Here is a 27,048-nt window from a genome sequence, read left to right on the forward strand (position 1 = left end):
GTTTTGGCTCTGGAAATAACATTTGTTAACAGGACTGATGAAATGAGTTGTTAAAAAATGGAGGATCAAACCAACCAGAAACCTTTGTTAAGGCAGAATTCAGCATAATTCTGACTTAAAATCTGGCAGCACAGCTTACAGGCCACATGCAGGACAAGATCAGGGATCAGGTTTAATCTGACTAAATGAACGTTAATCAGAGTTTCTCTGATGATGTTCAGAAGGTGTCATGTTCTGTCTTCCAGCTGTTATCACTTCTCTTCCTCCTGGCTCCACTGCTGATCAGCTGTGAAGCGGCTGAGACCAACTGCCACGTGATTGCAATGACATCTACAATACGAACAAGAAACTTCCCAGTGGAGTTTACATCATCTATCCAAGTGGATCTACATCTGCTATTCAGGTGAACTTTATGTTTGGTTTGTTCATAAAAATGAAGATCCAGATTAAAGTTCTGTGCAGGACCAAGACTGGAGGTTTATCTGTTAACAATGCTGAGGATGTTATTACTTAATCTTCATACACATTACATAAACTGACTATTTGAAACTGAACTTTCTTGATAGTATTTATTTTTCCATATAAAGTGTGACATTGCATTACATAATAAAAACTGCATCAAGTCATGAATGTGTTTGTGTGAAGGCTTACTGCGACATGGACTCAGAGGGAGGACGCTGGACGGTGAGTCCATCTCTACATGAACTCTCTCTGTTTACACTTCAACTTGGTTCATCTCAGGATTCTTGGGGGATTTCATCCAACAAACATCAAGTTCTGTTGAAAGAAGAGTCTTTATTGTCCTTCCATTTTCACCTGCCTGAGATAAGATTTGATCAGTTTTGTCATGTTTAAATATTGATTATTGATACCAATTCAGAGTTGGTACAACCCACTTCCTTTTCACCCTGAGTGTGTCAGTCAGAACGTTGTTCACTTCTTGATCAGATTCCTTTGTTGTTCCAGGTTTTCCAGAGGAGGATGGATGGCTCTGTAAACTTCTACAGACCCTGGGCGGAGTACAAGAGAGGCTTTGGAAACGCTGCTGGAGAGTACTGGCTGGGTGACACCGACCTAAACAGTTAGTCAATGTATGGTTGGTTTATTTATTTACTTATAACATAGTTATAACTCAGTTCCTGCAAACCCAGATTAACCAGGTGTTTAATGCAAAATCTAAATTTAATAGTTTCCATGTCTGTGCAGGTCTTGATAACATCCATGAATTGACACGGAGTCAGAATTATGAACTGATGGTCGACATGGAGGACTTTGAAGGAAACAAAACGTTTGCTCTTTACTCTTCATTTAAAGTCGATGCTGAGTGTGAGGGTTACCTTCTGCATGTAAGCGGTTTCAACAACAAAGGGGGCGCTGGTGAGTCATGAGAAAAAACACATTCTAACTTTACTAGACAGGATGGATGGATGATGCCCATCACTGTTTATCCCTTGGCAAATGAAATAATTAGACTTGTGCTGGATCTGGAAAGTAATCAAGGCATTGAGTATGGATCCCTGAGGAACTCCTGTGTTAGTGCAGATGTATAATAACCATAATAATAATAATAAATAATTTACTGTAGCTAGACCATTCAGATTAAGAGAAAAACGCCTTGATGGAATTAAATGTGTTGTGTCAATAATATCTAAATCCAGAGTTTGTTCTGAAGGTTCTGAAGCAGGAAGATTGATGTTGGTAGTTAACAGCACAAAACCTGAGCAAAGTAAATTTAATTGATCTCATTGATAATATCCCAGTAAGAGATTAACTCGCAATGTTTGTGATTTATGTCACAAAACATTGTGAAATAAATCCCTAACCCAAAGCCTGTATTTTTTTCATATTGAAATTACAATTTTATTTTGTTTTTTTCAATATTGAAGCTTTCAACACAATGTCTGTTTTATTCATATAGTTTTTGTATCCTATTATTATTTCTGCAGGAGACAGCCTTGTCCGTCACAATGGAATGAAATTTTCCACCTTTGACAAAGACCAGGACGAGTCGGGCGGCAACTGTGCCAAAATTCATCTCGGTGCTTTCTGGTACTATGCTTGTCATGGTACAAAACCCAATGGGGTTTATCGCTGGGGGGCTGATGACACACTCTATGCTATTGGAGTGGAATGGGGTACATGGAAGGGAGTTAATTACTCCCTGAAGAGCATCAGCATGAAGATCCGTCCTGCCCAGTAAATCTGCAGGTTAAACATCCAGCAAAAAATAATGAATTGCTTTTTTCTTATAATCAACCATCAACTTTTAGCTTCAAACATGAGTCAAAAGTTCACTTGATTACTAATCAATATAATCCAGTTGATTGTTCTTTAAATCATTGGTGAGAGTTTGCTACCTGTAACCAATTTATCTCTGATAATAAATAAAATGCCAGCAGCAATATTTGTGTGTCTGTATTTTTTTATATGTAAAAATTAAAATAAGCCAGTTTTAAAACAGAAATTGGGCCAAATGGAAACATTTTTTAGAACCAAATCTTTTGGTTAAATGCAATTAACTGAAAAAAACTAGATCTTCCATAATTCTAAATTTTACGCTCAGCTGTGTCAATGTCAACCTCTATATCTATTTAATGATCTGTTTATGTCACTCCCAGAGAAAAAAGTATATCTGATGTTAGACAAATAAAATGAGTTTAATTAATGAGCTTCTTAAAATACTTTGTTGTACCCAACTATTTTTCTTGTAATTAGTTTAAATAAAGTCAATACATTGATCACATGTAGTTGTCCTCCGGGACCGATGTTTGTAGTTTTAACCACTTCCTGATCAAGAGAGCAGGAAACTTATTAGTATAATTTTAACATTTTATTTTTTTCTCTGGTTCAAATAAACTGACCGTCATTAAGAACAATTACAAAAGCATGTGGTGTATAAATGTTTGCTGCAGTGGCTTCAGGCTGACTCCACTGATGTGATAAAGAGGAGAAATGACTGGATTATGTAGCTTAAATGTGTCCAAATATCTGACAACAATACAGAATGATTGTGGTGTGATGGGAAAGAAAAACTTTTTTTCCACATGTTCTCTTTGTTCACCTTTAACCCATATCAAGAAACACATTTTTTACATAAAATGTCTAATCCCTCTTCCAAAAATAAAACAAAAAGGAACTAAACAGAATGATATTTCTATATTAAATATAGACTAAAACTTGTGGCATCATATGCAACAACAAAAATATCCTGTGTGTCGGATGTTATAGAAGTTGCCAAACAATGACAGGAGAAAAGGAGATATAAAAAGAGATCAGACTTTTCTCTGAGTTACAACATGGAAGATATGTCAGAAAAGTGGAGAAAAAAACTATTAACTCATAAAAAATAACTGTCTGTTTGGTCTTAATATTATACTTTTATCAAAATGTTTTGTCTTTTTTCTGAATAACATCTTGAATGTCAAATCATTCAGAATCACAGCTGAATTTATTGTATTTTCTTTTAAAGCTGCTCTTGGTGAATAAACATGTTGCAGTCAGAATGATGTGATGTTTCTCTCCCACTGGCTGCAAGGTTTTGTGGAGTTAAACTGGTCAACAAAACCATCACAAATGCATTAACATTTTTGAAAATTAGTAACATCAAATCATCAATGAACATCAAATATGTTGGTCCATGTTCCAGTTATTATGGTTCAAATACAACAATGAACAGGCGTCTTGATTTAGTCTTGATTTAACTATAGCTGTAAATCCCAGGAGATTTAAATGTCCCATTTAAGTTATAAATACTCCTCAGATATTAATTTCTATCTGCCTGTTGGTTCTCCATCATCCAGGACATGACGAAACTAAAAAAGGCTTTAAAATAAGCAACTTAAGTTATAATTTAAATATCCCGTGGCTTGCATTGGGAGCCATTACAATATGTTTATGAGGAATTTTATTAAGAGCAGTTGCTGATTAGCTGCTTTTCTTTTATTTAGAACTTTAACTTTTTGTAGCAGAGATTAGATCAGTGAGACTGAACAAAACTCGTATCCAAGCAACATTTGAATTTAATTTTACTTCTCAACAGGAATCTTACTGAGAAAAACATGTTTGATTTGCATTTCTAGTTATTTTTGCTCCTGCAGCTTGAATGGGGTTTAAAAACGTTTTAAACATTTTATTACATTTCACTGTAACTCTGCTGACCCCCATAAAATTGGTCTTAGGAGATTTTTCCTATTTTTGATCCCCAATAATGAGATGGGATTTTCACCCTTGGTTGAATGTTGTGCATTTTTGATTCAGTAAGGAGCCACACCTTTACACTGCGGGTTCAAACATCGGCCCACTCAATCTGACTGCGCCACATGTCAGTGCTGCAACATCTGGGCCTCAAGCAAGCAAGAACACAAATTCATGATCTCAAGTCGCAGCTTCCTTCTGTCGTGAGTTAGCAGAAACATTGCATTCGAACCATCAACCTGTGTTTGTGGTCATTCAGAATTGACTCTAGTTTTCAGTAAGATAAATAAAATCAAGGGCATAGATTTAACAAACCGACACAATTAAATGCTTTTTACGAAACCTTGATGTTTATAGTGAGATTAAGTCACTTCTCTGCTGTTCTGTATTCAAACAGGCTGAAAACTCCAAAGCTACCAGACACACAAAGTTAGAGAAACAATAGAAATTGGTGACATTTATTAAATGTCCTTCACCAGACATTTGTTTAAAATTCTGTCTGTGTTTTATTTTTATTTTCAGTGAGTGAGAATTGAGAGAAGGAGGAAAATGTTCAGCTGAAGTTTGATGTTGATGAACCAAAATCCAAACGCCCGCCACCTCGACGCCATGTTGACTTTACGCTGCAAACTTCTTATCCTTCTTTAACTTCTTGACAAGTTTTCAAAATTGTTTCTTCATTTCACAGTTGAGTCTAAAATCTGAACTTGTGAGGTTATTTGACTTGCAGATTAGAAGTTAGGAGTTTCACATAATACAGAGACAGATTTCATTGTTGTGCCAACAGGCACTGCAGATGTTGACTTAACTCAACAGACCTTATCAGATTTATTTGCAGACATGAATCTGAGCACACATCAGACTCTAACAAAGCAAATGATTAATCTCCAGAAGCAGCAATAAATGGGGAATATCCTGTATTTGTATCAGACTTTCTCAAATCCAGAGAAAACTGAAACACTTCACACTACATTCACTCACCTGGTTTTCTTTTGCAAAGCCCTTTGAACTGCCTTGCTTCTGAAATGTGCTGTACAAATAAACTTGACTCCAGTACCTGGACTGTGAGGTGAGGAGTGAGACGTGTGTTAAATGTCTGAGTTTCCCCCAGCAGGGGGCAGTGCTGCCACATTACTGCAGCCAGCAAACACTCAACGCTTTTATGGTTTTTTATATTCTGGTTGCATCCTTTTGTGTTTTAGTTGGATTTTGGTTTGTAAAGCACTTTGTGCTGCACTATTGTAAATTGTTTTCTATTTCAAGCTGCATTTTAAAGGGGTAGGAATATGTGTGCTCCATTCTATAGGATAATTAAATACCTATGTTACCTTCAGTTATCAAAATACTATATATCAAATATGACAAACAAAATCTTACTTCCATTTTAACGCCTTGAAATTGTCCTTTTGAATTTAATTCAGATTAACTTGTTTATTTGCTGGAGTTACAAGTAACTCTTTGTTTTAGTCCTTTTAATTTTGAGTGTTTGTAAAACCTTGTTTTTCCCTGATGCAGTAGAGTCTCTGGGTGGGCAGCTCCAGGCCTCGAGGGCCGGTGTCCTGTCACTTTAAGATGCGTTTCTACTTCAACACACCTGGCGGTTGGAGTTGGTGCTGGAGATGATGGAGAGGCTGGAGCTGAGATGGTGGAGTGGAGGCTGGGCTCAGGCTGAGGTAACAAGCTGTTCAAATGAGCAAACCATCTTTTACTTCTGTTTTTTTATATAATGTATTCATATTTTTATGTTTCTGTGTGTTTTTCTTCTTCTCTGTTTCTCCTCTCTAGAGCTTCTGTACATCACAAGGTGGAAACCTGGCAACTGCACCAACCAACAGTGAATATGATTGGCTGAGAAGCTACAGCTACAGCCAGGCCAGGACGTACAGATTGATTTGGATCAGGTTCTGATGCTCATTGCAATTATTGTTCTGCAGAATTTGTGAGACTTCAGAAAAATTATTTAAATTTTTTGCCCATTTTAGATGAAATTACCAGAAATTCATTAGATAATAAATTAATGAACAAAGTTGCTAATTGAAGGAATTATTGTTATTTTAAACCCAACAGATTATTTATAGATTTCAAACATTCAGCCTTTACTTCTTCTCTCTCCTTGTGCTCCGTCCTTGTAGGACCGCCTGTGGCTCTGGAGCGACGGATCCCGGTTCGACTTCAGAGACTTTGTGCAATTCAGGGCCTCCAAGCAGCAGCACTTACAACTGCCTGGCAATGAATCATAACTCTCGTAAACTGCTGAAATCACTTTGAAATAATATCAATAACTTAAATCATACACAAAGGAATCAATTTACTGTTAAAACCATTGCATCACTTTGTACTTGGGAAATGAATGCGTGCAGGCTTGTGAAGAGTGTACGCGTCTTCTTCAGATAAAAAAATCTTGGACTTTTTCCGTCTTAACCTTCTCCCCCGTTTCATCCTCCAAAGCTCTTTTCAATCTTTCGATTCCTCCTAAACTACCGGGATGTGACGGAGTGTAATACACCTTCTTCATTAACCTTTTCTCCGCCATCCTGTCACCCGCTTTAGCAACCGGTTCTTAAATAATGAGAAAACAAGATCGTGGTACAAAGGATTTTTTTTTTTCTTGAATAGTGAGAAGTCATAAACAATACATTTATTTTCTAGAAATTACAATTAAATGTTAACCGATAATACATGTATAAAGATTTTTTCTTTAATGCTAGTCAAATAGTTATAAAACTTGGTAATTTTTTTATTTTTTTTTTATTTAAAAAAAAAATCAGTAACGAATACAAATACATAAGCATGCATAATAAGATGAAAAATAATGAAAGTATGAATAAAATACTTGAACTAAATCTATAGAACTAGAAAATTACACTGAATAAGATTGATTTTGATTTTTAAAAACTCATTATTCACTCAGTGATGATACACATAACATAAACATTCACCACAATTTCAAATTAACACATTCATAAATGATAATTCGGAATTATTTAAAGTAAATAAAACACCTTCATAATCCCAAATATTTTTAAAAACATTTAGTTCATCCACATTTAAATAATATTTATACTCTAACATCACTCTTGCTCTGACCATACTCTTAAAGAGTTTTGCACAATCAGTATTTTGTTCATTATTAATTTTAAATTTCCTACTCAAATAGATTGCAAGCTTTGATTGACCAAGAAAAAAATTTAACAGTCGTCCAATTTCTTCTTTTTTTTTCTATATAAGAAACCAAAAATAAAAGACTGTTCTGTAAAGCTTTCTCCAAATAATTTCCAAATATTTCTTAATAATGTAAATAAATCTATTAACCTAAAACATTGTACAAAACAATGAAAGATTGTTTCTCTTAATGAACAAAAAGGACATTTATCTGACACATTAATAATAATTAATAATGGAAACAAAAGCATTAACTGCAATAATTCCATGCAAAATTCTCCACTGTAGATCACCAACATTTTTAGTCAATGGGGTTTATAAAGTAATCCCCATACAGGTTTAAACTCAAAACCGACTTTGAAAAAATCTCTCCAAGGAGTATCTTTTTTATCTTTTAATTTTACTTTGTTCAAAGCCTTTACACATTTCATATATAATATCTTTCCATTCACAGAGTCCAAAAGTGTCCATTTTTTTATATTTCTGTAAAAAGAGTCCAGAACATTCAAGATCTTTCAATTGTGGCTTAAACACAACTTAAAGAATGGATCAGCTTTTATCAGGCGTTAAAACGCCATCAAACCATCCTTTATGAGTCTTTTATCATCTTCTGATAACATCCGGTTAAATGTCGCCAGCATAGTGCCTACAGTTCTTAAAGAGTGAATCTCCAATCTTCGAGCCAGGGAAACAGCATCATTCATTTCAGATCCAACAAGTTCAAGCAGATGTCTCAACGTAACCACCCCTATTTTCATCAACAGTTCAGGAATCATAACCATGTTGTCCCAAGCTGAACCCAAACGAGATCCCTTGAGCACGGGTTCACGTAACAACCAATGTAAAGATGTGGATGTCCCATCTCTCTTTGTTTCCATGAGGTTCCAAGCTTTTAACACACTCACATAAAACGGTGATAAACACTTTACACAATATTTTGAAAGGTCCATAATGAACAACATTTTACCAAAACCTAAATTACCAACTTTTGAAAAAATAAACTCTGTGACATGCCTCCACAAAACATTTTGATCACCATACAAAAAACTCTGTAAAAACTGTAACCTAAATGCTGCTTTCCGACTTTCTAAATGAATCAAACCTTGCCCTCCTTCTTCCTTTGACAAAAACAAAACACACTGAGGGACCCAATGTAATCTGTCCCAAAGAAATTCAAAATGATTGTCTGAAGTTTTACCAGAAGACCTGGTGGGGTTCTAGAACAGATAAGCGGTGCCCAGAGTTGAAGTTACCAAATTATTAATAATTAGTGTACGACCTCTGTAGGAGACCGTGGCAAAAGCCAGTGCCATTTCTTTAATTTACCCTCCATCAGTTCAAGAAAACCTTCCCAATTTTTCATTACTTCAAATTGATCTCCCAGATAAACACCCAAATATTTAAAACCATTTTTCGACCACTTTAATTCATCAGGTAATTTAGGTTCTTGTTTTGTCCATTTACCAACTAACAAAGCTTTACTCTTGCTCCAATTGACTTTGGATGAAGAAATTTTCCCAAAACACTCAATAATTTTGTTTAAAATAAAGACATCTGACTCTTTTGTGATTGCCACAATAATATCATCCGCATATGCAGAAAGTTTAAAAGGTAAAGATATTTCATTTAAATTCACCCCCTGTAACTTTTTCCTGATTTGACATAACAAAGGTTCAATGCTCAAAGAATACAACATTCCTGACATTGCACAACCTTGGCGAATACCTCTCTTTACATTAAAAGGTGCACTTAAACCACCATTGACTTTCAATACACTTTCAATGCCACAATAAAGGGTTTTAATCATGGCAATGAACCCAGAGGAGAAACCAAAAGCCTTCAAACTATTCCATAAATACTGGCGCTCCACTCGATCAAATGCCTTTTCTTGGTCAATAGAAATTAGACCAAAGTTTAAATCCAATAAATTAGAGAGGTCCAAATAATCTTGAATTAAAGTTATGTTGTCTCTTATTGATCTGCCAGGGATGCAATAGGACTGATCAATATGTACAACTTGATCCATCACTTTTCTCAATCTGCATGCCAGAACCTTTGAGAAGATCTTATAGTCTGTACACAAAAGACTGACCGGTCTCCAGTTCCTTATTCATAAAGATCACCCTTCTTAGGAAGAAGAGTGAGCACAGCTCTTCGACAACTAAGGGGTAACATTCCCCTTGCCACGTTGTCATTGAGGACTTCCAAGAGATCTTCAGCCAGAACAGGCCAACACGACTTATAAAACTCCACAGGCAAGCCGTCTATTCCTGGAGCTTTGCTCCAGAAAATGCTGCTGAGCATTTTCCATGCTCAGCAGCGCCTCCTGCAGTTCATCCAACGTTATGGCATGCTCCAAAACAACATCGTCATTGTCTGACACCTTTGGCAAGTCTTTAAGAAATTCTTCTGTTATCACAGAGTTTTCTCTGTAATCTGGCATATAATGTTGAGAAAAAGTCCACAGCTCTTTTCCGCAGGTCAGTAGGATCCATCAATTCTTTCCCTTCTTCAGATCTTAAGCAATGGATGAAACGATTTTGTCCATTTTTTTTCTCCAAACTGAAGAAGAATTTTGAAGGAGCATCCATTTCAGAGATATTTTGAAAACGTGAACGTACCAGAGCTCCCTGTGCTCTGAGCCCAAGCAGATCAGCCAAAGCAGCTTTTTTTGTTTGAGCGCCTGAATATGGCCTCGATTTTCTGTGGACTCACAAAAACCTGAAGTTCCACAATTTCAGTCTCTAATTTTTCAATAGATTTCACCATTTCTCTTGTGACATTGTGAGTGTATTGATTACAAAACTGCTGAATTTTAATTTTACCAATATCCACCACTGCTGTACAGATGTAAATTGACATTTCATACGTCTCCACTGTTTCCAAAAATACAAAAATCCTTTTTTAAAACAACCATCATTTAACAAAACGGTGTTAAAATGCCAATATGCACTCTTAAGTTTAAAATTATTTATAAACACATTCCCTATGATCATACAATGATCAGAAAAACCCACTGGACACATAGTGCATGATCTAAATATTTGTGACTGATGTCCAAAACAATAAAATCTATCTAACCTTGCCAAATTTATATAATTCTTTATAATGAGCCCAGGAATATTGCCTTATGTTTCCATTTTTAAGACGCCATACATCAGCTAAATCATAAGTTTCAATAATACGTTTCAAAATTCTCCTTGAATGTAAATGTGGCTCCAAATGATTCCTATCTAAATCATCTATTGTACAATTAAAATCACCCCCTAAAATTAAATATTCTGTTGACCCACACTTTAAAAGTGTATTTGCCAACTTTCTAAGAAAACACAGCGTTCACTTGGATTCACAGGAGCATATACATTTAGTAAAATCAACTTTATATTTTCATATTTAACAATAACTTTTAACAATCTTCCAGATACAACATCTTCAATTTCAATAGACACTGGAAGAAAATTTCTTGAGAAAAGAATAGCTACTCCTGCACTTAGTGAAGTTTTATGACTCAGAAAAAGATTTCCATCCCATTCTTTGTTCCAATCAACTTCATTATCAACGTTGCTGAGTCTTGAGCAAAAGCTATGTCAACGCCTTTAGACTTTAAAAGTTCAAAATACACAGCCCTTTTTTTCACATCCCTTGCACCATTAAGGTTCAAAGATGATATTTTAAATCTACTCATAATCACATAGAAAAAGATCCAAAGAAACAAGAAAAAACAGCATCTAAACTGCTTTTTAATTTTCATATTACTTAATACGAGCTCTGACTTTTTGCACAAGTTTTCGAAGTCTATATACTTCAGTGTCCCTTAGCCCATCAGAAGTCCTTTGTCTCATTAACCATTTAACTGAGTCAACAAACAATTTTTTATTAGGAAAAAAATAATCTATGGCCACATCCCGTTTCCCTTTTGTCACTTCCAAAAACCTTCTAATCTGTTCTAGACTGTAGCCATTAGTACTCTGGCCATCAGGAATAGAGGAATCAGAAGATTCTCTGTCACTATCAGAGTCACAAAAGGTCTCTGAATCACTTTCTTTCCCACTTTTTTCAAACTGACTCTTTTTAGGTTTCACCCCTTTCGGTCCTTTAGATTTCTTTTAGTGTTTGGCACTTTGAAAACACTTCATCATCCCTAATCAGACTTCCTTCACTGTGAACTAAATCATCAAAATCCATTTCTTCTTGTAATCCTTCAGGTGTGGTCGTTTGACTCTTCAGTTCTTTCAACAGAACTAATGACATCCTCAATGTCACGTTCTGCAACATTTGACAGCTTTTGCTCCAGGTGAAACTCCTTCCTCATCAATTTCTTGAGCTCCTTCCCCACCGGCAGCAAACCGGGTCTGCCTCCCCAGCATCAGCCTCCGGAGCTCCCTCCCCAACTGCGCCCACTGGAGCTCCATTCACCGTATCCGCTGGTGTCATCAGCTCTGGATTTTCGTTAACCTGAACAGTCTCCTTTTGAACCTTTTCAGGGCAGTTTCGGACCGAATGTCCCTCCTGATTACATCCAAAACACCTCATCGTTTCCGTTGTCGCAAAAATAGTATAATCAAAACCGTCAACCTTAAATTTCATCACTATGCTCAGTTCCTCAATATCATTTTTAAGAATCATAAACACTTGTCTTCTAAAAGACACAACATGTTTCAACTTCGGTGATTTGCAACCGGAAGGGAGCATTTTCATTGCTGACACGATCTGACCGTGACGTGACAATTCCTTCAGTAACACTTCGTCACTAATGAAAGGTGGCAAATTAGACAAGATGATCTTTTTTGCAGGGTTTATTAAAGGGAAAACAGTAGTTTGTGTATTTCTCAAAACAATTCCCCTCTCAACTACGCTGTTCACCTTTTCAATTGAGTCCAAAAATAAAACCACTGCATTGTTCATTCTGGACGCTGCTTTCACACTTTCACATCCGACAATTTCCCCAACAGCCAAACCACACTCCTCAACCGAGAAATCCACGCCAACCGGTATTTTAATACCGTGTCTTCGTGAAAGGCTCCTAAAGCCTGCAGAACCATAACTTTTCCCGGCCATCGCACCAAGCTAAAAAGCTTGGTGCAGCCGAAAAAAAACCTATCAAAAACACCAATAAAAACAGAATGTGTTAAAGTGCGAAAAAAAAGTGAAAACCACTGTGAAAAGTGAAAGTTTAAACCTTTGGAAAACCTCACACTCGTCCTCCTTCCACTCCACACATGCAGCAGCAGACGCTCACGCATGCGTACTCCAGAGAGAGAGAGAGAGAGAGAGAGAGATTACTTTTCATTCAGAGTGTAACATTCTGAAACAGAACGAAGTTGCTTGATGTTTTCATCACTGTCCATATTTTGATACATCTCATTAATTGCGGATTGGATTCTGTTTGCCGATTTGAGTTTGTGTAAAACAGTCTCTGCAATCACCTTCACTATTGCATCCTCTGCCTGAATGCGGCAGTGGCTCAGGAGCTGCTGGATAGCCGGTATGAAGCGTGGAGTTAGAAGTCGCTGCTTGATGCGATGAAAGTTGAGCTGGTAGTTATCTTCCTCAGGAATTTCTAAACACTGGTGTTGCCTCTGCGATGGGTGTTGAATTTCACAACCGTAACAGGTCTCCTTGACATATTTCACACAAATCAAATTGAATAGATGCAGCAAGGCTGTTTTTACATTAGCAATTAACCTACTCTGTATCCAACCGTCAATTTCATCTTCTTGTTGTTCTTGTTGTTCTAGTTGTTCTTGTTCCATGGGAGAAGGCGGGGTTTGGCTGTAGCCGGTAGCATAGCCGGTAGCAGACTCTCCAGAATGTTCCATCGCCGGTGCTGGAGGTTGGGAGTACCCGATAGAGTCGGTAGAACCGATAGAACCGGTAGAACCGGTAGCAGGGTCTTTAGAGTCCGTCGCCGCCGATGTTAGAGGGATCCCCTCTTCAGCAATGGTACTTGGTATCAGAAAATTAGTAGGAGAGAGAGCGGGGGATGATTCCGAAGAAGAGGAATACAAAACAGGAGAAGGCGGATGATATGGGTGATATGGACCCATGTAGTAGCTTCCGGGAGATGGCGGACAGAAGAGGCTCTCTGTCGAATAACAGGGCTCCCCCCAGTATGTCCCTCATGGTCCATAACGTCCTGCTTCTTCTTCCATTCTTGAGGTCTGGCGTCTGAAATCCTTGCAACCCTTCTTGCCCGAAAAGACCAGCGGCCGGATTCAGTAGTTTTCGATTCCCATATGGCGCTAAAGAGAACTCGTCCCCTTCCAATTTCAGTATCGGTCGGGAAGCATTGTCTTCTGCTTTTCTTTGCAGATCGTGGGTCAGCTTCATCTTCTTCTGTATCTTCCTCCGAGCGCCGTAATTCCATTTCCTCATTGGCACGAGGAATAGCCAGCCTTAGCACCGCCCAGTCATTATAGGTAAGGCTGCAGGTATTCGTTATACGTGCAAGCTCCTCATCCTTATCCAGTTGGTAGAAGAGAAGCTCCCCAGTTTCATAGCGAAAGACATAACCCCATGAACCCCAAAGTCCGTGAGGTTCCAAAGACCAGTCTTCCTTAAGGGTTTCCCATACCGGCTTCTGCACACGACATAAAAAATATGTCGATTTCCTGGGAGCATCCGATCCCAGCCTTGAGTCGTCATAGATGGATATTGGTGTCTCGCATAGAACAGATGTCCCGCTCGTCAATACTTCTCTTTTATCCGGCATTTCTGAGGTTAATGCATCAGGCGATGAAGGTGAGCTTGTAGGTTTACCCTTCACAGGTTGCAGGTTAGGATTCACCGCTATTGGGATCTCATACAAAATAGCAGGTTCTTGTTCAGCAAGCCAGGCCTTATTCACTACCGGAGTTTTCGTCATTATCTCAAAGATATCGATCGGTTTAGGTACCTCCGAATCTGCAATACATGATGCAGGGGAGATAGCTTCATTTTTCTCAATAGCAGAATGAACTCGTTTATTCCCATTCATTGTAAAGTTCTACTAGGAGTGACTGCTGCAAGTAGAGTACTCCATTTTTCCAGGATTATTTATAGCAGAAATACTAAAGACCAAACCCACTCTCTTTCTATTGGCTCATTCAGACTCATTCAGACTCATGACAGATAGGGAGGGGATGTAATCTGAACGCTGAGTAATCTGAACGCTGACCTGGGGGTCGTGAGAAAACCTCTTTTGGGTCATTCCCAGCAGCTAGGGTCGTGAGAAAACCTCTCTAGGGCACGACCTTTTACCAGCAGAGGGGGGGATGGGCTGGAAGGCGGGACTTCCGGTTAAAAAGGGGCGTGGCCACCTGTCAAATTGAGTTTGATGAAAGGGTGTCCATATAGTCTCTCTATCGAGGAAAAAGCAACTCAGCTGGGAACTGAAAAAAATTCATCCAGTCTTAATAAAATCAACAATCATTTCTTTCTGATATAAATGTATGGGAATATTTCATCTAATAAAAGACATAAAATAAGCATAGATACAAAAACTGAACCTGAACTGTGTTAAAAAACGATTTCATTTATAAGTTTGCTTCCCGGTGTCCCTGAGGAAAACGTCTCAGTCTGATTTAGTCGCCACTCTGCAACATTCAGATGTTTAAAAACCAACATCAGGATTAGGGCTAATGAAAAGACTAGTGATTGTTTTATTGTTATTTATTTTTAACTAAATAACTGCTCTGGGTGTAGCAAACAGAGTCCATCAGAGCCAAAACAGAATCCATAAATGTTGTACAACACAAGCATAAAGCACTTAGTTCAAAAGGCAGGAAAAAATTGAATTTGCAGAAGATATAAGTAACTGGAATTGAACTGAAATATGTTTTTCACTGTTCATATTAAGACAGAGAAGATTCACTAATTAAAGCACTTCATCAAACTACTCTGGATGAAAACATCAGCAGCAAGAAAAGGCCTGTTTCTAACACTGGATGTAGTCAGAAAGACAGATGTTTAGAAATACATCTGGAAGCTGTTTCAAAAAACATAAAAAAAATAATGAATCTGATGAAATACAGCCTCACCTTCTGGAAGAGCCTCATGGCTCTCAGCCCCATCCACAGCAACTGGAAGCACTGCATTAAACACAGCAATGAATTACAGAATTATACCAGATATAAAAATATCATAATTTAACATTAGATTAAAGGTGAGAATAATATTTACATTGGTGAAGCAGTAGTAATAATATGCATACAAACCAGCAGTTTGACACAAAGGCAACAAGGCACAAAGAAGCAGCAGGAGACGCATCATGGCGTTGATGATGCAGGTTGAAGACAGTAAAGAGATAATAATTTCGACCAATCACACCACAGGAAGTTTCCACGTTTACAGTCGGTCTGCAGGTTGAATGCGCTGCACCAGAAACACAGCGGCTCTTATATTCTGTTTCTTCCAGCCTCAAAACAAGGAAGCTGGCGTCTGAATTTCTGAAAAAATATCCCCCTCTTGATTTCTTATCTTTTGAACAAACATTGTTTCCATCTATCAGTTATCAAAGTCCAAATGTGGTTTTTAAACGTGCCTTGTGCAAACTTTTATATTGCAACACTTTATTTTCAGAGGTGATCTTGTCATTTTTACTTGATCAGTGACAATTTGCATTGAATCAAAGTGTAGTAATGTTTAATAATACATGCACACTGCTGAGATCTCCATTAACTGGAGCCACTGATTGTCTAATTAATGTCACACCCAGATTGACACGTAGGGACTGCAAATGTTTAATCCTCATAAAAAGGGTCATGATTCAAACTAACTGAACATTATCACAATATGGAACTTTATTCATAAAACTTGCAACACCTGGAAGCAGGAAATACATTTTTTCTCTTTCTAAATTAGTATCAATTGTTTGTTGGTATATATTTTATACATTTACAAATGATTCATATCTTTAAATAACTGTTGATTCCCTGATAACTCATAAAATGGACAGTTTACGTGGAAAACAAAAACAGTTATTGCATCTGCGAGTCACGTTTAGCACATTTTGCAAGTCAATAAAGTTCTCGTTATTTTTGAAGAACATAAATGTTCCATTGTTTAATTTTAAATTATATCATTAAAGTAGCATTAACATGCAACCTTAATGAAATATTTAGCATTTTGATTTCAGCTCAGTCACACAACACAACAGAATGCAACAATGTTGATGCATATCATCATACAGTCATTATAAAAGGCCAACTTAACAAAAACATCGAACAAAAACATAAAATGTTGCTTTATATGTATTTTAAACAGGAGTTTCTGTGAATGTCTCACATTCCTCTGAAATGTCAGGATCAAACCAGAATAATCTTTTCTGCATGATCAAATACAAACTTTAGATTTTCTAAGTCTGCATTGCAACCAGGACGTTTACAGTTTAACTGCTTATGTCTGAATATTTGATATAAAACAAGAGGAGGAGTTTATGACCATCCTGCAGAACGTCGTGTCTGACCTTGGGGAAAAGGGAAATCCTTCCACAGGGAAATAAATCACATTTCCTTGATTGATAAGAGACGTTATCTGGAAATAATGGCAAAACAAGAACTCTGGTTTACACATTAAACATTTGTGTTTATTAAAACTTTTGATCAAACAAACTGACAAATGAGTTTGTTTTGAGGTTTTTTGCCTTGATTGTGTATTTTAGTATATTGTTCTCTTATGACATGGATTCTTGCTTTGCTTTGTTTTTCCTTTCATGGAAAATAAATCACTGTAATTAATTAGCTTGTGAATAAATGGGGCAGCATGAACCATCCTGCCTTGCCTCAACAAATCATCAGCCTGTCATTATCCCCTTTATTTAGAACAGATAGGACGTCTGTAACACATTAAACTTAATAAAACTACAGTAGGAAACTTTTATAAAATATTTGTTAAGTTGATGTCCCACATTTTTATAAAAGCTGCCTACTGCATTGAGAGTAATAACTTTGTTGCTATGAGTTTACAACTTCCCTCATTTAATAATTAGAACAGAATTTTATATATAATTCTAATAATTTAGAATAAATACTCAAGTTTGATAAACATCGATTTATGCTTTAGGGTGTTGATATTACAGCAGATATATCAAATTGTTCATTTCTTAGCTGTTATCTTTTAAATTATGATCAAATGGATGATATAAAAGTATAAAAACTTTTCTGAACCACTAGAGGGAGCAGTTCACTGATCAATAACCTGGTTAAAGCATCCAGTTATTGTTGCCCTTGTTTCTAAAGAATGAATTAGTTTAGAACAGGAAAAAACTGTTTCAACTAAAATTCATAATGTCAAACCTGAAAAATTAAAGCATATAATAAATACCCATTAAAAACATTAATGGGTATGTCCCAGTGTGTATTTAACATGATGACTTCAACATAAAGTGAATACAGTGGAAGTCTTCAGTCAGATTATCTTTAATATTGGTTCTTTTTTACGTTTGTTAAAATTTGCTCATCACCACTTTTGTATTCTTAAAATTCATTCATTCATTCATTTTATTTTGGTAAATAACTTAGTAATCTTTGTTTTGCTTGAACTAAAAATAATCAGCTATGAATACAGGTGAGATTTTACAATACAGTAAATGTTTGTTCCACAATAACTATATCAATGTCATTTCAGTCTTTGAACTTTTTTTTTTTAGCTTTTTGTACTTCTTTCATTGCTCCACTTTCATTCACTCTTCCAGGAAACAATGTATTAATATTATAATTGACCTTTTCAACTTTGACCATTTACTAAGTTAGCCTGAACATCGATGATAGTAGAATGGTTTTCCTCTGTAGGAAGTTATTTTTCCACCATTTTCATTCAGATCAGTGTAAAGGAGGTTGATTGACAGCGCTAAGACCCGCCTCCTGGCTCTGATTGGTTGTTTTTGGTGCTTTTTGCAGACAACGGTAGTAACACTGGGAGGTCGTGGGGGAGTTCAATGTCTTTACAGATTATCTGTCTCATATAAAAATCTCACAACACGGTGATATTTTTTAAAAAATATAGAAAAATTTCAGAAATTACGTACTGCAGGCTTAATAATCAGGAGAGAAACTGGATTTTAGTTTCATACAAGACGGAAGAATTTATTGTTTGAACAAAGTAAAAAAAAAAAAAACTATTCTGCATTCTGTGTTTCTGACTGGCCACAGTCCCTCCCAAATCCCAGTTTATTGTTCCTATAACTGCTACATTCAACATTTTTATCCAATGCACTGAAGAACAGAATCTATGATCTGAATTGCAAAAAATATTTTGCTGCACCAGTAGAGGGCGCACCTGTACGGGCAGTTCAGTGGTCAGTAATCTCCTCAAAGCAACAAGTTATTTTTGCCCTTTTTCAAATAAAATTAGTATTTAACAGCCAAACCAATTTTATCCATCCTTAAAATTTTCTTTTTCTTTTCTTGTGAAACCTAAAGGAGTAAAACTAAATAATTCAAACAAAAGTTTTTTGGTTTAGTCCATCCCAGATCCTTCACTGCTACAGAACTGGTCCATGTTTTGTGTAAAGGTTTAAACTCAACTTTCAGATTGATTGCATTAGCCTCACAATGACATTTTAATGAGTCTTTTTTGTTTGTTTGTTTTTTACAAACACACATTTCAATTCAAAATGTCAAATTTGCAAGATTTATTTGATGTATAGTCTAGAAGTTAGTAGAAACAACTAAATGTGCCTCAAACCTTTTACAGTGTTTTCTCATTGTGTTATGGTTTCATAATGTAAAGCACTTTGATCTGCTTTGTTGCTAAAATGTACAATAAAAATAAAGTTAACTTGATTGAGCTGCAGCTGAGAACCCAGCCAGCTGAAACTAATAAAACATTTTACACACCAAACACAAACACATCCAGACCAGCATATTTTAATGCCTGCCGTTTAATTTTGCAAAGAACAAGAATGAAAGTTTAATCAGCAAGAAAGTACATGAAGGAATTACTTTACAGTACATTTGTTCTGATCGCATGAGAAGCAAGACAGAGTTCCTCTGTCGATGTGCTGCGTCGCGTCATCCGTCAAGCAGCATAGATGGAAAATAAAAGACGTGAAATGAGGAAGATTCTTCATGTCTTCAGCTCAGCCCTGCTTCATTTCTTCAAAACGCAGACAGAGGGTAGGCGGACCGTACATCTGTAATCGTCCCAGCACCTTTCTCCTGTAAGAGAAAAAGACAGAAAACAGTTTTAGACCAAAAAAAGCCTGAAGCCTTTTAAAAGTAACAGGGGCATTCAAACTGAAAAAACTTTCCACCACTAAAAATAAAATATATCTTTATTTATTTTATGTTTTTGCATGTGATCAGAAATCTATAAGAAGTGACTTTATCGTGCTTAAAAGAAAGAACAGTTTTACCTGAGAAATTCATTTGCATGCAGTGCTGGTGATAAGCATGATTGTTGGGTTCTCCGGGACACCAGTTTGTAAACATCATCAGCGTCCCATCAGACCAATGCCAATGATTTTCCTGCAAGACGCATCAAGAGAAAACCTCTTAGAGTCTGTGTTGAGGAGGTTCTGATGAATAGAGTAATACTGGGTAATGCTAACCTCAGCTGCATCAGTGCCGCCGATCCACGCTTCTCTCATCTCATGTGTGACCTGCAAAATGAGCCCCTGAATTCCATGGTATTCATCAGAACTGTGCACAGATGCAAGGTTTCCTCCCATGGAAATGCAATTTCTCTGCCAATCAATCGGAAGAAAGAAGAGTAAACAATTGTGAATATAATTATCTGCTTTTTATTTAGGAAGACGCAACATTAAAGAATATAAACATGAGTCATAGTCCAGTCGTACCTCAGCTTTGGCCCAAGTCATACGTCTCGGGACATACTTGAAACAGCGTCCATGGATCAGACGCCAACCATGAGGGCAGTAAGTTCTATGTCCATTGATCTCTTTGTGGGAAAAAAAATAAAAAACATTATCTATGACACCATTTATCTAATAGTGAATACTGCCCTGAAAATTATCAAACTAATCTTCACTAATATGGCATAAAAGTTTGAACTTTTAAACCGCAATACTATAGTACTGACCCAAAAAGCCTATAAAAAGATTTTTGGATTGACTTTTGACTCGGTGTAACTAAATCCTGAAAAGAAAGTGAACCAATAATATAGAAATATAGAGTATCAGGAACTATATATGAAAATTTTTAATGTTAAAAATGACATTCATTTTCTTCAGTCAAATAATTTTAGTTGCACAACTCAAAGGATTCTTGCTTCTCACACTTACTGACAGAATACTCACCATTAACGCTGCTCAGAAGCATCAAGCCACAGAGAAGCAGAGGCAGAGGCAGGATCCTCATGGCTGCAGGTCACTGGGAGATAATTATCACCTCCTGAAAAAAGAAACATACAAAATCAAAGTACAACCAAGAACCAGAAAAACAGGACGAGGTTAAGCAAAAAGGGCTTGCAGAAAAGAATCAGCCTCTCACTCTGAGCTCTGAATCAGGAAGTTTCAGGTCAGATACAGAAATGGTAAGTCGGCTTTTATAGACACATTTATCTTAACATCACATCTTAAAGGAGGAAACTGAAACATTAAAGAAGGGGTGACCGTATGCAAATTGCATACTCTGATCAACAATCACTTATGGAACATGAAGTGTTTTGTTTCTTCCTCAGAGAGTAAATTAAATTTGTTCTAAGTTACAGAGTGAAAACATTCCTGTTTTTTTAAAGTCTGTTATTGTTATTCATGCACATGCACACAGTTGTTGGCAACCCCAGGTTATGAAACACTGACAGAGTAACTGTCCACAAGTATTCAGGCCAAACTGCTTTCAGGTTTGAAGTTTGTTTTTCGGTTTGTCCTCAGATGTTCAGTAGCATTTGCAGAAAAATCCGTTGTTTTGCTTTTGCGTGTTCTTGGCTGCATGTTTCAGGTCATTATCCTGCTGGAAGGCCTTTGATTGTGACGGAGGTCAAGCTTTCTGACACCAGGAAGAACATTTCTGTCCCTAAGGCCTTTTATGGTCTTGAGATTTTATTGTATCCTGAACAGATTAAAGATGCAGCAAAGCAGCCCAGAACATAGCCAAGACTCCTCCATGTTTCTCAGTGGGACAGAGTTTTCACTCTTCATTTTGAGTTTGTGGTCATAAAGTTTTGTTTCATTTGACAAAAGAACATTTTCCCAGAAGTTTTGTGGCTTGTCAATATGCATTGTGGCAAATTCCAGTCCTACTTCCTTCATGTTTTGGATAAATCATAAAGGAAGCATGTTTTAAGCCTGGAAGCATCTCTCTTTCATTCTCTTCTTTTATCTAATGAGTATTTGACCTGAGTTCACATCCTTAAATGGAAATGTTTCATTTGACCCAAGGGAGGAGACAATGAACAGTACAAAAATGTTTCACATGCATTGTGCAATCGATTTGCTAAAATATTTAATGAGCAAAGGAATTACTCAATAAGCTAGTGGAAGTACGGTTGTGAAACAAACTTCTCTTTGTGAGATCCTCTTTTTATTTTGTGAAATGTTTTTTCCAGGCCTGGACTGGAACTTGGCCCAGAACAGGACCACCAACCCCACAGCTCTGTTGTCCCAATGTCCACAGATCTTACAACCAAACACTAAGCTGCTGGTGCTTTGCTCCTCTAATCTTCAACTGAAATGCTACTTGTGTTTTGTTCCTCTAACATAATTTCATATCTATGTTGTTTCATCTGAAGGAGCAAACAAAGCAGCTGAAACTTTCTTTATGACTAGAGGACTAGAGGAAAGGCTGTTTAATGCAGGAACTTGTAAAAGTCTTCATGCCCCTTAAACTTATTCACAATTTCTCATGTTATGAAACAAATACTTTTTTCTTCTCCACACTTTATGTACATGTTTCTTAATTTACATTTCAGGAAGCTTTACCTTTTTATTGTGTTATTAGCTCTTAACATTGTAAACAATTCTGCTGCACTCTTTCTATTATTTTATTCTTTTTATGTAAATATGTTTGCTGCCACTGATCTTTCTTTTGCTCCTGTGCCACCTGAAGATTATCTCCATTATTTTCTTTTTTAAAATCTTGTACCTATAAGCAATAATACTATCATTATCTTGTGGTTTCTGGTCATAAAATTACATTCACAACATCATCATTCTATATTTTGCATCATAAAATGCTCATATTCAACAGAAGCATCTATTATTATTAGGTCATTTGTAAATTTGGCTAAAAGTTTTTCTCATGTTTTCTCACTGTCAGTTTGCTTGTTATTCCTTAACTGAATTATTTTATTTGACTCACAGGAGGAAGTATTGAACAAGACAGAAATGTTGCACATACATTTCTGTATGTTGCACAATAGCTTTGCTGTCATGCAGTAGTGAATACTCTAACTCACATGCATGTTTGCTCCTCTTCTCTTGGTCCTGTGTTTGTTTCGTGAAATGTTTTTACCCAGATGTGGACGTGGACACCAAGGACGCCAAACGTCACCTCACCTTTGACCTGATATCTGTGCATCTTGCAAAAGAAAAACAATGTTTTAGTTGTTTTTGTTCTTCTTTAAAGTATCAGAAATAGGACTCACTAAGCCTCACTCATCTCAGTTTCCCTTCGTCATGTTCGGTCTCACACCCACATCTGCAGTCATTGTGACTCTGTTTTACATAAAGTCCTTCTCTGCTGATCTAAACTACCAGAGCCTCTGACATATTCCTACAACCTTAAATGGTCATTAATTAAATAACTCAATTTAATGAAGCCTTTTCTTGGCTCAGCTTCTTCCCGTTCATCTGTGTGGATTATTAATGTTTCATCCAATCAGATTTCAGTCTCTATCTCCTTCCAGGGCCCAAATATGTGGCTTTAATGTAGATGACCTTTCACCTATTTAGGTGAAAGGTCACCTTTCACCTATTCAGGTGAAAGGTCATCATAGGAAATGTATAGAACTATAAAGTTCTACCACACAATAACACACCGCAGCCGTGTTCCTTGTTTTCTTAATCTGTTCAAAAGTCATTCAAGGTATAAAAAAAAAATCCAACTTGTTTCAATGCTTCAGAAACTTTATTTTGCAATAAAGAAGAGAGAAGGTTAAGCTGAGAGAAAAGCATTCTATCCACAACACATCCAGTTTCCTCTCTGGCTCACGACCAAAGAGAAAATCCACCTCCTCAATCTTGTCGCGTCTCTCATTTTGTAGCGTTACAGCAGAGGGAGAGAAGTGAAGAAAAGTCAGATTGGTGAGACATCTTCATTGGACGTTCCTTCATTTCTGTGTTTATTTCCTAACACAGATGAATGGGTGATGGTTGTTGCATGGGAGGGCAGCACCGCAATAGCAACCTGCAAGCACGAAGTGATTCAATGGTTTTAACAGTAAATTGATTCCTCTGTGTATGATTTAAGTTATTGATATTATTTCAAAGTGATTTCAGCAGTTTACGAGAGTTATGATTCGTTGCCAGGCAGTTGTAAGTGCTGCTGCTTGGAGGCCCTGAATTGCACAAAGTCTCTGAAGTCGAACCGGGATCCGTCGCTCCAGAGCCACAGGCGGTCCTACAAGGACGGAGCACAAGGAGAGAGAAGAAGTAAAGGCTGAATGTTTGAAATCTATAAATAATCTGTTGGGTTTAAAATAACAATAATTCCTTCAATTAGCAACTTTGTTCATTAATTTTTATCTAATGAATTTCTGGTAATTTCATCTAAAATGGGCAAAAAATTTAAAATAATTTTTTGAAGTCTCACAAATTCTGCAGAACAATAATTGCAATGAGCATCAGAACCTCTGATCCAAATCAATCTGTACGTCCTGGCCTGGCTGTAGCTGTAGCTTCTCAGCCAATCATATTCACTGTTGGTTGGTGCAGTTGCCAGGTTTCCACCTTGTGATGTACAGAAGCTCTAGAGAGGAGAAACAGAGAAGAAGAAAAACACACAGAAACATAAAAATATGAATACATTATATAAAAAAACAGAAGTAAAAAATGGTTTGCTCATCTGAACAGCTTGTTACCTCAGCCTGAGCCCAGCCTCCACTCCACCATCTCAGCTCCAGCCTCTCCATCATCTCCAGCACCAACTCCAACCGCCAGGTGTGTTGAAGTAGAAACGCATCTTAAAGTGACAGGACACCGGCCCTCGAGGCCTGGAGCTGCCCACCCAGAGACTCTACTGCATCAGGGAAAAACAAGGTTTTACAAACACTCAAAATTAAAAGGACTAAAACAAAGAGTTACTTGTAACTCCAGCAAATAAACAAGTTAATCTGAATTAAATTCAAAAGGACAATTTCAAAGAAGTAAGATTTTGTTTGTCATATTTGATATATAGTATTTTGATACCTGAAGGTAACATAGGTATTTAATTATTCTATAAAACAGAGCACACATATTCCTACCCCTTTAAAATGCAGCTTGAAATAGGAAACAATTTACAATAGTGCAGCACAAAGTGCTTTACAAACCAAAATCCAACTAAAACACAAAAGGATGCAACCAGAATATAAAAAACCATAAAAGCGTTGAGTGCTTGCTGGCTGCAGTAATGTGGCAGCACTGCCCCCTGCTGGGGAAACTCAGACATTTAACACACGTCTCACTCCTCACTCACAGTGCAGGTACTGGAGTCAAGTTTATTGTACAGCACATTTCAGAAGCAAGGCAGTTCAAAGGGCTTTGCAAAAGAAACCAGGTGAGTGAATGTAGTGTGAAGTGCTTTAGTTTTCTCTGGATTTGAGAAAGTCTGATACAAATACAGGATATTCCCCATTTATTGCTGCTTCTGGAGATAAATCATTTGCTTTGTTAGAGTCTGATGTGTGCTCAGATTCATGTCTGCAAATAAATCTGATAAGGTCTGTTGAGTTAAGTCAACATCTGCAGTGCCTGTTGGCACAACAATGAAATCTGTCTCTGTATTATGTGAAACTCCTAACTTCTAATCTGCAAGTCAAATAAACCTCACAAGTTTAGATTTTAGACTCAACTGTGAAATGAAAAAACAATTTTGAAAACTTGTCAAGAAGTTAAAGAAGGATAAGAAGTTTGCAGCGTAAACTCAACATGGCGTCGAGGTGGCGGGCGTTTGGATTTTGGTTCATCAACATCAAACTTCAGCTGAACATTTTCCTCCTTCTCTCAATTCTCACTCACTGAAAATAAAAATAAAACACAGACAGAATTTTAAACAAATGTCTGGTGAAGGACATTTAATAAATGTCACCAATTTCTATTGTTTCTCTAACTGTGTGTCTGGTAGCTTTGGAGTTTTCAGCCTGTTTGAATACAGAACAGCAGGGAAGTGACTTAATCTCACACTATAAACATCAAGGTTTCGTAAAAAGCATTTAATTGTGTCGGTTTGTTAAATCTATGCCCTTGATTTTATTTATCTTACTGAAAACTAGAGTCAATTCTGAATGACCACAATCACAGGTTGATGGTTCGAATGCAATGTTTCTGCTAACTCACGACAGAAGGAAGCTGCGACTTGAGATCAATGAATTTGTGTTCTTGCTTGAGGCCCAGATGTTGCAGCACGCTGACATGTGGCGCAGTCAGATTGAGTGGGCCGATGTTTGAACCCGCAGTGTAAAGGTGTGGCTCCTTACTGAATCAAAAATGCACAACATTCAACCAAGGGTGAAAATCCCATCTCATTATTGGGGATCAAAAATAGGAAAAATCTCCTAAGACCAATTTTTTGGGGGTCAGCAGAGTTACAGTGAAATGTAATAGAAAATGTTTAAAACGTTTTTAAACCCCGTTCAAGCTGCAGGAGCAAAAATAACTAGAAATGCAAATCAAACATGTTTTTCTCAGTAAGATTCCTGTTGAGAAGTAAAATAAAATTCAAATGTTGTTTGGATACGAGTTTTGTTCAGTCTCACTGATCTAATCTCTGCTACAAAAAGTTAAAGTTCTAAATAAAAAGAAAAGCAGCTAATCAGCAACTGCTCTTAATAAAATTCCTCATAAACATATTGTAATGGCTCCCAATGCAAGCCACGGGATATTTAAATTATAACTTAAGTTGCTTTATTTTAAAGCCTTTTTTAGTTTCGTCATGTCCTGGATGATGGAGAACCAACAGGCAGATAGAAATTAATATCTGAGGAGTTTTATAACTTAAAAGGGATATTTCCTCAAAGGCTCTTCTTCCTCAGGAAACTGAGACGGGCTGGACTTTCCTCACGGCTGCTCGTGAACTTTTACAGGGCGACGATCGAGAGCGTCCTCTGCCTCAACGTGACTGTGTGGTATGGTAGCTGCACAGCACTGGAGAGGAAACAGCACAAGGCATTGTGGGATGCCCCCTCCCGGACCTGGACTCTATTTACATAGGCCGGGTCAAGAAGAGAGCTGGATCCATAGCCATGGATTCCAGCCACCCGGGCCACAGTCTGTTTGTGCCGCTGCCATCAGGCAAGCGGTTCAGGAATATACGGATGACAACAAACAGACTGAGAAACAGTTTCTTCCCCACAGCCGTCAGAGCCATTACTCCCTGCCGCCCCCTGCTGTCCCCCGCCACCTCCTCCCACACATATCATAACCTCACATACTCCCCACCCCACACACAGCCATTGCACTTGCACTGTCACATCATCTGCACTTTACCATAATTGGACCTGCTGCTTTTTCTTTGGTGTGGTTGAGAGCCTTTAGTTTAGTTAATTTTAGTTGTATATATTATTATTGTGTGTTTGTTTATTTTATATTGTATATATTAGACTTTTTGCACGGGA

The 27,048-nt window shown here is 37.1% G+C and overlaps 2 protein-coding genes across 3 annotated transcripts; one reads left to right on the forward strand and one right to left on the reverse strand.

The window, feature by feature from the left end:
• Positions 1-644: 644 nt before the first annotated feature.
• LOC129351380 (microfibril-associated glycoprotein 4-like) lies at positions 645-2,404 on the forward strand. The gene is made up of 4 exons (XM_055020253.1): positions 645-684; positions 967-1,063; positions 1,207-1,377; positions 1,947-2,404. The coding sequence occupies exons 1-4, from the start codon at positions 658-660 to the stop codon at positions 2,198-2,200; spliced, it is 549 nt and encodes a 182-aa protein (XP_054876228.1). The 5' UTR covers positions 645-657; the 3' UTR covers positions 2,201-2,404.
• A 16,794-nt stretch (positions 2,405-19,198) lies between these two features.
• On the reverse strand, positions 19,199-23,159 carry LOC129351405 (ladderlectin-like). 2 transcript variants are annotated; one of them, XM_055020269.1, is made up of 6 exons: positions 22,693-23,159; positions 20,594-20,687; positions 20,135-20,235; positions 19,886-20,020; positions 19,691-19,802; positions 19,199-19,493 (listed from the first exon to the last, which is right to left on the reverse strand). In XM_055020269.1, the coding sequence occupies exons 2-6, from the start codon at positions 20,652-20,654 to the stop codon at positions 19,426-19,428; spliced, it is 477 nt and encodes a 158-aa protein (XP_054876244.1). In that variant the 5' UTR covers positions 20,655-20,687; positions 22,693-23,159; the 3' UTR covers positions 19,199-19,425. The 2 variants fall into 2 exon arrangements, with proteins under 2 accessions (XP_054876244.1, XP_054876245.1); XM_055020270.1 differs by lacking the exon at positions 22,693-23,159 and adding an exon at positions 20,787-20,824.
• Positions 23,160-27,048: the final 3,889 nt, after the last annotated feature.

This window comes from Poeciliopsis prolifica, unplaced genomic scaffold (genome assembly GCF_027474105.1).
Source record: "Poeciliopsis prolifica strain line A6 unplaced genomic scaffold, Auburn_PproV2 SCAFFOLD066, whole genome shotgun sequence".
NCBI classification, from domain to species: Eukaryota; Metazoa; Chordata; class Actinopteri; order Cyprinodontiformes; family Poeciliidae; genus Poeciliopsis; species Poeciliopsis prolifica.

Bases quoted from the DNA above. Each gene is read 5' to 3' on its own strand.
- LOC129351380 (XM_055020253.1), top strand. From the start codon at position 658: ATGGACTCAGAGGGAGGACGCTGGACG. The intron at 685-966 runs GTGAGTCCATCT...TTGTTGTTCCAG, and splicing joins CAGAGGGAGGACGCTGGACG to GTTTTCCAGAGGAGGATGGA. The intron at 1,064-1,206 runs GTGACACCGACC...ATGTCTGTGCAG, and splicing joins TGCTGGAGAGTACTGGCTGG to GTCTTGATAACATCCATGAA.
- LOC129351405 (XM_055020269.1), bottom strand. From the start codon at position 20,654: ATGAGGATCCTGCCTCTGCCTCTGCTTCTCTGTGGCTTGATGCTTCTG. The intron at 20,021-20,134 runs GTACGACTGGAC...ATTGATTGGCAG, and splicing joins TGACTTGGGCCAAAGCTGAG to AGAAATTGCATTTCCATGGG. The intron at 19,494-19,690 runs GTAAAACTGTTC...TTTCTCTTACAG, and splicing joins CATGCAAATGAATTTCTCAG to GAGAAAGGTGCTGGGACGAT.